The sequence below is a fragment of the Nicrophorus vespilloides genome, unplaced genomic scaffold (assembly GCF_001412225.1).
Source record: "Nicrophorus vespilloides isolate i.1.1-1 unplaced genomic scaffold, Nicve_v1.0, whole genome shotgun sequence".
NCBI classification, from domain to species: Eukaryota; Metazoa; Arthropoda; class Insecta; order Coleoptera; family Silphidae; genus Nicrophorus; species Nicrophorus vespilloides.
Genome location: NW_017100058.1, coordinates 161,511 through 173,369, shown reverse-complemented (window position 1 = coordinate 173,369; position 11,859 = coordinate 161,511). Strand labels below are relative to the sequence as shown.

Here is an 11,859-nt window from a genome sequence, read left to right as displayed (position 1 = left end):
GCTGCATGGTGGAGCCAGATGTATCTTCTTATCTGCAAACTCCGTCGTCGGGACAGGTGCCTTTACGCTGCTACCCTACGCCCTTTGTCCTCTCGCGTCGCCATATGTAATTAACATGATTAACATGAGTGTTTCTGTAACTGGTTAATAGAGTTGGTGCCGTCTTGTTGGTAAAGAGACTATTTCCTTCCCCCACGAGCATTCATGCAAAAATTTCGAACGCTAACGATAATATCAATGATAAAAATTATTCAAAAATTCACCGAGAAACGAACGATAAGCTAAAAGATCACCAGCCCGACCAGCATTTCTAATTTAGTGGTCATCAGCGCATGGCCCCACTTTGTCTAATCCGAGCCTCCACGTTATATAAATAACTACTAGACATGCCCTTGTGTGTGCCGCACCACGTGCTTGCTCTGCAAAACCCGAACACATCCTTTACCCTACCTCACATGTAGATTATTATTGTAGTACCATTTGGCTCGTTATTTTAGACCGCTCCCCCGCTTCAAGTTGAGCTGCGCAAATTAGATGGTTTTATTAGACTTATAACGGAACCGTGGAAGGAACTCAATCAAGTCCCCCTCCCCACAAGATTGGCATCAACTTCTTTGACCATTCGATGTTGATTGTTGTTGGAAAATCTTACCTGTTATGTTGTGTTGTTGATGTTTGCCTATTGCTATTAAACTGATTCACTCCTTGCTAGGTACTAAAAATAGCCTAACTATTTATAATACCAGAATTTAGACGAACTTGTATAACCCGATCGCAGGAAAGTCATTTATTTCAAGCCTCTTAAACTTTATGTCCCTATCTATGGTGGATATTTAAAGATATATGGGATCATTTTATATATATTTATATAAATATATATATTTCATAACATACATAATAATATCATAATTTGTTACTACTTTAATCGGGTCATTATTTTCCTTATTGTTATTATTGGTCATTGCTGAAAGCGGCGCCCTTACTGTAAGAATCCTCATACGCCGGGATCCGTTCACATATATATTTATATACGCCACCATCTTCAAAGTTATGCGAAAAACGATTGAAATGCATCAAGCGAACACAAGATAGGTTCACGTATCGTATACATTTTGATTTTTTTCTTTTCATTTATTTTCCTTTTCTTTTTTTATTTTTCCTTACAGTGCAGTGACTGTGTGCATGTGAAACAAATATATTTGCATATTATTTATTTACTTGATATTTTTCTCTCTTTCTATCTATATATACATATATATTGTATCTATCTATATCTCTTTCTCGCTGATATATCTGTACATATGCGATGTCTCGTTATATTTCTTTTATTTTCTTTGCGTTTTGTTTTGAAATGCGTTTTCTATCGTAAATTGCATTCCTGTTGGTAATCTTTCTGCATACTGCCTGATGTGTCTTTTACTAATTGCGTTTTCGTTTCTTTACTACTTACAAACTTTTTTTTCTGTTTTCTTTTTGTTTTCATTTGTTTACTAATTAAATCTATCCGTTTTCTTTTCGTTTCGCTATTTCTCTATTATATATACGGAAAGCGCGATTAAATGTGATCGCTTTTGCGGTCCCAGGCAAAAACCATACTAAACAATTCTTATTGTGTCTAGGACGAGTTTCATCCCTTCATAGAAGCTCTACTGCCCTTCGTTAAATCTTTCTCTTACACATGGTTCAACCTACAAGCAGCAAAACGTAAATATTACAAAAAGCATGAGAAACGAATGTCTTTAGAGGAGGAGAGGCAGTGCAAGGAAGCTTTGCAGGTAAACACATTCACTTTTTTATTTATTATTTAATATATTTTTCGTATCATAAAACACAGCAAGATCAATATAAAATTGATTTATATAATATTATTATGTTTTACACAAATATATCATAATAAAAATATATTATAATTATTTTTAATTTAAGTTAAGAATATTATCGTTTAAATGATTTTGTATTAAGTATGTATAAGGAATTTACAAAATAATTAGAAAATCTATAAAACAAGAAAATAAATTTCAGAGAATCAAATAAAATAAATGTTACATAAGCTCAATCCGTTCAAGTCGTAGAAAAACGTGTGTCATAATACGTTGATTAATATTGTGTAATGTATTTAATATCAAGAGAGTATTGACCGGCGTCTTCCTGTCATTTATATTTATAGTAGCAAACATTTAATATTTACTTCATAAATAAAACGTTTCAATTATGAGAAATGGAAAATTTTATTTTATATTTTACTTATATAATATATAAAATAGAAATATTATTTTTTAGGTAAACTTTGTTTTTATTACATTAAAAAAAAACTTAATTGCATAGAATATAAAACTTACAACAACAAAAAGAAGGTACGGAAACAGAAATGCATTTACGTTGCAATCTAAAATAAGATACGAGTATTGGGATTTGTATTTTGGCAGGAATACTTCTTACTTGATTTATGTGTATTGAGAATTTGTGACTTGCTTTCAAAGCGAAATAGTTTCCTGCACATTACGACTTTTATATAACTTTACAAAGATTCTTTTTTATTATGTTTGAAACAATGCAACAACAAAAATATAGCAACGAAAACTTTTTAGAAGCAAAGATAATTTTAATGTAACAATCATATGGAATTTATCACTTGATCATAGAAATACCGGGCAGTTATATAATAGGGTGTCAGACGGAGAGTAAATGTGTGTTTCCCAGGTATCTAAATTTAGTTGAAAATCTGAGGGCATCTCTTGCGCCCACGTCAAAAAAATTTCGTAAAACCGTATTTCTGTTTGTCGAAAAACAAAATAGCACAAACGTATGCACCCACATATGTAGAAACGGAAAGCAACAAAATAAATAACGATGATATATTGAATGACAATATTTGTTTTCATTCCAAAATAACCTTATATATTTTTTGGAATATTACGAAACATTTTTTGTTATAGAAAAAAATACTTATATAAATTATTGAAAAATATATTGTTTTGGTAAGGAAAACAAGAAATTCATTCATTTATGATTTGTTAAAAATAAATACATGCAATTACGCAAGATTCACTGTATTTTCAACGGTAAACAATATATTTATTGTTAGAATTTACGTAAATAAATATTTGAAAAATATATCTTTTTCATATTAGAATTTACTCAACTTTGTTTAATAGTAATATATTATGGTTATATGTAAAATTGTATGAAAGATCAAAGTAGAGTAGAAAAGTACTGGCTTTTGTATTCGTTAGTTGTTGAAATGAGAATTGCGAGTAGTATAATAGGATGTGGAAATGTCTGGGATTGGAAATGAAATGGAAACGGTTTTTTATCATAGTATAAAAGGTTTCTCTTTATATTTCTTGTTCCCGCTGTATTACGTTGGATCTTTTGTTTGTAGAATGAAAAGGCTGAGGTGAAACAGAAATGGGCGTCGCGTTTGTTGGGGAAATTGCGTAAGGACATAACACAGGAATGCCGAGAGGATTTCGTCCTGAGTATAACGGGTAAGAGGCCGGCCGTCTGCGTGCTCTCGAATCCCGACCAGAAGGGAAAGATGAGAAGGATAGACTGCCTGCGGCAGGCGGACAAGGTTTGGAGGCTGGACCTCGTGATGGTGATACTGTTTAAGGCCATACCGTTGGAGAGCACCGACGGCGAGCGGCTCGAGAAGAACCCCGACTGCACGCAGCCAGGACTCTGCGTTAATCCTTACCATATCAACGTTTCCGTTCGAGAGCTCGATCTCTACTTGGCGAACTTCATAAACAGCCATGGTAAGAGACGACCGGCATCCTGACTTCTTTTGTTTTGTGAACATTTCTCTTCTTTTTTTTTGGTTGGTTGGTTCTAGAAATCCTAAGCGGGGTGTGTTACAACAATAATAATAAGAAAGATGACGATAGGAAGAACAAAGGTAAATCATTTCGTTGGTGTCTCGTGCAATAAGATTGTATCATTCTGGCAGTTACAGGATACACTCATAACCCATACAATGGTGTCATATGCAATGATATCATTTTAGCGACGGGCGTATTCTCCTCTAAAGAATTGTGGAAGTTGTCGAAATGTAAGTAACTTGAAAAACTATTGGAGGTGCGATGTAGTTTTGCGACCCTAAACGGCATTAATCGATATGTGGGTCAACTGTCTCTCTCTCTATCTTTCTATCTATCTCTCTCTATCTCTGTATAGATGTATATCTAATCTATATAAATATATATACGTACACGAGCGCAAGAAAAGAATGAAATATAAATATATACAATATATAAGAAAATGATTTATATGCGGGTGCATTAATCGCGCCTTTGTTCCAGCTTCCATCCTGCATGAGCTCACGGAACCTCAGCCCAATATAAACAGCGTCAAAGTGGAACATCCGGCCTACTACTGCAATAGTTATCAGGATCAGGGTTCAGTCGTTTCTGATCGATCAGCTCCAGTTGATGCAATGGTCGTTTCTGGCGCATACTGTAAGTGGAAGTGCACCCATACATTTCTTCCCATCCCCCAAAATTACGAACTCTCCGCAACCCTACACATACACATGCACACATATACACACCGACACATAGATTTTAGTCTGGCCTATGAAAATCGATAATGTGTGTAATCGCGCCAACATCCCAGACGACGCCAACCAAAAACCCCCGATCCCTAGACCACCCTTGCATCCTGCGGATAAATGAGATGAGAATACCGACGTAGTTAGTGACTTCTGAAAAATACTGGTTTTTGAACTGCAGTGTTTTGAAACAAAAACGATTTTTTCAAATCGTTTAGACAAAAATGTCATAAATTTTACATATTTATTAAATAGTAAGATTGTTTTTGAAAATAAAGTTCGGAAAATGTTATTGGCACGCGGCTCTGAAGAGCTGCGTATTATTAAGCAATTCCGAACTATAAAATTTTAATGGCCTCACATTTAATATGCAATAAAACTCTTCCTCCTCCGCCTTACTATTATTTTATAATTTGTTCATTATTTCGTCAGACGCGATTTCGTGGAATTTTAAATGATTCTTGTATTTTTAGCGATGCCTCAAAATACCACGCTAGTGTCTTCCAGTTCTCAGTCGACCAGTCCGAGCACGTTGTTTTATCAACACAGTCCAGAGTCGCACCAGCACCAGCACCAAGTGAAGTATCCCGAAAATGGACACGACACACTCTCAGACTTTGTCACATTTGTTTGCCAAGAAACCGACAACAGTTCACAAAACTCACAGGTAAATACTATTCATTTATTTCAATCATACATCTGGGTACAAGCTTATCCAATTGGATTTATAACTAATGCAGCAACAAACATATTTACATGCAACATTGTGTATTTTCTAACGCAGTTATTCCACATTTTTAAAGACAACTGTTTACTTTCATCGAATTGCTAAATACGCAACTTTCTCAGAAACCTACTTAAATTTAACATCAGGTAAAACTGAGTGACAAGTTTCTGAGAATTTGCAGAATTGCATTAGTTACATCAAATTTTAAATAAATATGTAGAATATAAAAATAATTTTTTTTTAATATTTAACTAAAGAAAAATTTTCATTTGATGTTGTTTCTTTTTGTTGAAGAATAAATGTAACTGACATTATATTTGTTATATGTAAATGTAAAGTTGTTATATGCTATAAAAATTGTAGTTTAATTGAAGTTGATTTTATGTTGTTTAATTTTGTTGCAGATGCAGGCAAATTTGTCTCGTAGTCCAAAATCTCAATACTTCCCTTCGATGTTGCCGCCGCCTCCTCTTCCGCCCATGGCTCGTCCCGTAGCAATAATCCGATCGACAAACGACGTGACCATGTCTGGAACACACTCGCCTCCAGTTAGTATAACGCCACCTGTTAGCGAGACGTCCCCGGTTGACGAAGTACCTGAAATAATTGCATCCCCTCCATTAAGTCCGAAAAACCAAGAGCGCCGAAACTCGCCCTCGCAACGAAACAGCATCCCCACGACAAGTCCCTATTCGCCCAACAGGGATTACGCCTTCAACCATTTCCACGGGCAGACAGGACATGTTGGTAACGCACAGCATGAGCCACCAGACATCAAATCTGACCAGATATCATTTTCATTTCAGCTCTACAACTACCATATGGGGATGTCTGGTGCTATCAGTCCTACCAATCTGAGCCTGTATACAGCCGGTTCGAATCCCAACAGAGGAACACGCTGTAGCACGATGTCGCGATGGAACCCGCAACTGTTCGCCCTGGATCAGGAGGATTTCAATATGATCTCGCATCCGATCACCGGCAACAACTCGGAGCCGAACACTATCATCCTTATGGACGAAGCTTCCGCAACAACCGGTAACGAACACGGAAACCAATGTTGCAATAGTTCCACGCTGATCTGCGACGCCGATCGATTCTTCCAATCCACCGAAGGACTCGAACACACGACGCCCCGGGAAACAGATTCAAAAACTCCATGAAACGAAACAACGATACCAAAAGAAATCTCTCTCTATCTATCAACCTACCTATCTACTACAATCTCTCTCAAAAACTATACAGACAAAATGACGACGAAACCAAACCAAAACAAAACAAAAAACTAAAAAAAAACAAACTGCCTTACAATGCAGCTTTCTTGCCAAGTTTATGTGTGATGATTATTTTGAGATTTTATAATTTCGCGCGCGTATTGGTGCTCAACTAGCGTAGACTAAATATAGAATATTTAGTAATTTAAGGAAGTATTTTGCCGTAATTGGATAGTACGCAAATCATTAGTGCGAGGACTGGTGGCGTTTATATATTTTTGGAATCATCGACGACACGGAGAATTGTTACCTCTATTAACCATGGTTCGCAAACCGCGAATTCATAACTAGACAAAAAAATAATAAGATGAATAAGAAGAAAAAGAAGAAGAAAAGAGAATATGAAATGAAGAGATTTTTCGATATTTATATATATACAAATTTTTAAAATTTAAACGCCGCGCGGTGCTGCACGACAGTTTTGGACTACAATATTGATGATGGTGGATAATTCACCGATGCCAAGGTGTGTGTGTATTCTGTAAGTCATAAATCGGTTATTCAACATGCTATATATATATTATATATGAGAAATTATTATTAAGAAATACGGTGTTGATATTTTTCTTGTATTCGGAAGGTGGACAGTTTCGCGGTGCTTTTTTATACCAAAATTTTTGAATATGAGATTTTATCAGTTACAGAATACGACCCCAAAATGAGACGAATAGGCTGTGCATTGCTCTAGCCATGGACGCGAGTCCTTATTGATATAATAATATAGTCGGTGACTTATTTTGTATTCCGTTCCTATGTTGGGTAGAATATCCAGCGCAGCTGTCTTCCACGACTGTGCTTATCGTTGGTGATGGTGACTTCTTACAACGTTCAAGCAGTAAGCTGGGTCTGTGCCTTAGTATTACAATAATATTGATACCGTAGTCTAGTAATTAGAGACGTTAAAAAAAAACAAAGATTTTTCGACTAGAATTCAGTTGCAACTCAGATTCAACACGAATCTGAGCTTCAACTCTGCTCCAGTGTATTGAGCTTGCTCACAGCACAAGTCGGCTCACTAGAATACTATCAAGGTGCATAGTTTCCAGACAACAACAAAAATAATTAAAAAAAAGAAGATGAATATAAAGAAAAATAATAATAATATTAACATTAACAAAGAGAAAATGAATAAAAAATAAAAACCCCAAAAACCGATAAGGGTGTAATTAGCTAAAAAAAAAATAATAATAATGTACATAAAAAAAATATTTATATACCTAGAATTATATATAGCCGACATCGTCTTTACAAATTTATTCGCTTACGAAGAAAAAAAAATGATGATGATGATGAATTAAATGAGAATTTACGGAGCGCGGTTCGATGGTTCCGGTAGGCTGCGACCACTTATCCAGACACAAGTAGGTGGTCACAGGCTCACCATCAATTACCAAGCTTAGAGGTCAATAAATTTGGTACTTGATAACTATCATTAAAGTAGTCCCCGCTCGACACAGGCGGGGATGTTTCAGGTCAATTCTTAACAAAACAAAACAGAGTCCCCTCGAATCGCGCCCCAGGATCAGCCTTATGAAATATATAATATATAAATATATATATAGTATAATATATTAAACGCATGTCGGCTCTATATAGAAACGAAAACTGTGATTGAGTTTCTTTTCGAAGCAATGGCGGAGGAGACACGTTTGTTATTCATATATTAATTAATACTATTCTATACATATTTTTTTTCTCTATCTCTATCTCTCTCTCTTTCGTTGTTTCTTCCAAAACTTTTCTTCTGCGTTTCCTATTGTTTAAGGAAAAACGAATCCATTTGAATATTTACTGAAGGTCAACAATCTTACTTTCTTTATATATACACGTATATATATTCATATGTATATATACTTGTATTTATATAGATATACATATATATTTGCCACCGAAACATCCCTTAATGCCCATTCAATCCACCCAAACAAACAAAAAAGCGAGGTCAACGCTCTACCACAATTCCTTTCGAACCTCTCTTCTAGTCACAACAATAGCTCAGAGTGGCTCCAACTGAGATATACGTATAAATATATAAAAAGTATATATCTATATTTATATCCCATGACACACAGGAGAACTCTTCTTTTTTTTCCGCAAAATTATCTTTCTCTTGTCCTCTTTTCACGATTCCCCCAAACCCTTGTCCACATTTGAATTTTTGATGAAACGAATGAAGTACACTTACGGTATTATTGTACATAACATCTTTGTTACTTATATATTGTACTTATAGAATCGGGTGATATTATATAACCAGTGCCATAATATTGTTAACTCAATTGTTAGACGCTTTCATGCGTCAAAGAAATTAGTGTTGGTTATTATATTATTATTATCATTATTATTACATATTATTATTATTATTACTGTAGAAATGTATTACTTTTTAAGTTATTAAAATCAGAGGGTTTATTAAAAAAAAACGAATGGAGTTTAAATTTTATTTTAGCTTATATTGGTTTCTTACAATTTTCTTAGTTTGCTGAAGCAATTGAATAAAAATTGTTGTTTTATTTCTCCATCCTTAAAGAAGTGTCTTGTGTTCAATGCATCCTATGAAGATTATTTTGATAATACCCAGCGTATCCAAGAAATTTCTATCCACTTAGAAATACCCGTCGCATCCACCAATTTGAAAATACTCAACGCATCCATCAATTTGATAATACCTGGTGTATACACCAATTTGATAGTACCCGCCGTGTATACCCATTTTGAAAATACCCGGCGCATCCACTAATTTGAAGATACCCAGCGGATCCATCCAGTTGAAAATACCCCACGTATACACCACTTTAAAATCATGAACAAAGCATTCACAATCCACGACATAATATTATGTTGGATCAATCTGTACATTTTTATATTAAGGAACAAATCAATTAAATAAGAAATGAACATATTCTTTAGTTTACATATTTTTATTAGATTACATTTCTATCTACTAGGATTATGAAATTATTTGCAAATTATTGTAATAATTTTAAACTTATAATTTTCAAATTTCAAATATAGAATAAAAAAAAACGTATTTATGAATTACTTTACTAATATTTTATTAAAATGTATAAAGTATGTACAAAAATAGTATTTCCCATTTTTTTTAAATTTGGAAACATATCCAAATATATTTTATTGATATAGTTTTAAGAAACTACTACAGTTACAATTCAATTGTCTGAAGAAAAAAAAAATAATTTTAATTGATTGAAAATAAATTTGTTAAATTGATTTATACAATCATAATTATAAAACAAATAAAAAAACAACGGTTACAATAGGTCATGGATCATTGAAATTTATTATTTAAATTTTTCCAAATTAATTTTAATTCAGTTTGGTCATTTTTGTTTTGTAAATGTTGAAATAAATGTTATTTCTAAAATATATGAAAAGAATCAGTTTTTAAAACGAAAATACAAAACAATTTAATAATAGAGAAGATTACTACTATCCAAGTTAAAATATTTTACCGATTCATAACAACGCGGACAGATGTCGCCTCTATACGTATTTCAAAATTTGTTCGATGTGATTTTAATAATGTATATGCATTCGGAATGTAATTAATAATGGTATTGAAAATGCAACGAAACGTAAAAATGGCCGTCCGTTTGTCTAGCGAAATAGTAGGATCCTTTTTAATCCTTAGGGAGGATTTTAAATCTGTTGGATGAGGTTTTAGTATATAAGAAAAATGTAAATCGGATGGTGTAATCTGGCGATGACAAGCGTCACATGTGTCAGCGCAATAAAATTAAATTTCTTTTCCGTTTTCCAACGACCCCCACCACCACCCACTGGGGGCGGCAGCAAAAAGAATGGCCGAAATTTCTTGAAATTCGAATTATCTACTTTACATTCATTTTAAATTTAGAACGAGAGAGAGAGAGAAAGCGCAAAGTTCAGACCCACCGCCTTCAGCATCGACGCCACCCAATCCGCCGCCGTCCCCCAAGCGCCGAACGTTTTTAATATTTAATTCCGTTTGATTTACGATTTCAGCGAAGTTCGCTGTGAGAGACCGAGTGTCAGCGCGACTGGAAACTTGGATTTCCGATTAGGGGGCGGCAACGTCGTGCAACACTTGCACGGATTTCAATATTTCGATGATGATTGATCGCCGTTATTATGAGTGCTTTCCTTATTAATTAAATTTTTCTTTTGGAAACGACGACGTGCCAAAACATTGTCCTTTAATTAAGGAGTTGGACTCCTGCGTTATTTTATTTTATATAGTTTTTTTTTGGGTTCATCCTTTTGTGCCCTTGCACGGAGGGTAATTAGGACGAGGGTGGCTCTGGGTGATGATCAATCAGTGTTTTTCTTTTTGTTGCTATTATGGCTATGGGGTTGCGGAGGGTCGGACTTTGTGGGGTGCAGTATGATGGATTTGTCAGAAAGTTAATCCATCTTTATTGGATTATGTATTCCATCCTATTTATCTATTGTATCTAATTATCTATTCGACGATTAAATGGAACGAATCCCATCCAACGTCTCCCAATTACAATTTAATAATCAGAGTGAATGGGCTTTCGTAATTAAATTAGAAACTTTACACATGATTATGGTATTATGCATCCAAGCTGCACACAGTTAGATTTATTTACTGTTATATAGAGCATTGTACCATATCGAACTCTCGAGTAATAAACACTATAAATAGAATATCATTCAACCACCTACAATTACGTAATTATTGAAATAGTAATTAACTAATTCAAATTAAAAACAAAATTTTTAATCAAATATTTCGATTATTTAGTATACTTTCATAAATTTTATTAACTTTTTTTTACATATACATCTTTACTGTAATTAGTTTGAATCGTTATAATTTTTATATATTTTTTTTAAACATCTATTTATTCATCTTATATTTTCTGAAACAGAAAGTAAATCGTATTATATCTTGATTTTAATGTCGTTAACAAAGCATTCAAATTGTGAATTTGACTTCTGTTTAAGTCAGATTGAAAAAAATATCAATTTCCTTCAATAACTCGTTTTAGATAAAAAAAAAAACGAGAAGGTCTGACTGAAAGAAAACTGAAATGCTTATATACCGAGTGTTCAAAATTACAGGATAATATAATTGAGTCTCACAGTAAAGTGTACGTTCATATGAACACTGTACGTTTGTGCGAACAAAGAGACAACATATACATATATTTTGTGTATAGAATTCATTTAATTTTCTTAATGTTTATTTTCTTAATGTAATTAAATTAGAAACTTTACACATGATTATGGTATTATGCATCCAAGCTGCACACAGTTAGATTTATTTACTGTTATATAGAGCA

At 33.8% G+C, this 11,859-nt stretch overlaps 1 protein-coding gene across 1 annotated transcript; it reads left to right on the top strand.

Annotated features, from left to right (window-relative positions):
• Positions 1 to 26: 26 nt before the first annotated feature.
• Positions 27 to 8,564, top strand: LOC108566755 (nuclear factor 1 X-type). Its single transcript, XM_017926785.1, has 9 exons — positions 27 to 106; positions 1,620 to 1,775; positions 3,383 to 3,758; positions 3,836 to 3,898; positions 3,950 to 4,051; positions 4,302 to 4,457; positions 5,023 to 5,216; positions 5,681 to 6,019; positions 6,083 to 8,564. The coding sequence occupies exons 2-9, from the start codon at positions 1,734 to 1,736 to the stop codon at positions 6,437 to 6,439; spliced, it is 1,629 nt and encodes a 542-aa protein (XP_017782274.1). The 5' UTR covers positions 27 to 106; positions 1,620 to 1,733; the 3' UTR covers positions 6,440 to 8,564.
• Positions 8,565 to 11,859: the final 3,295 nt, after the last annotated feature.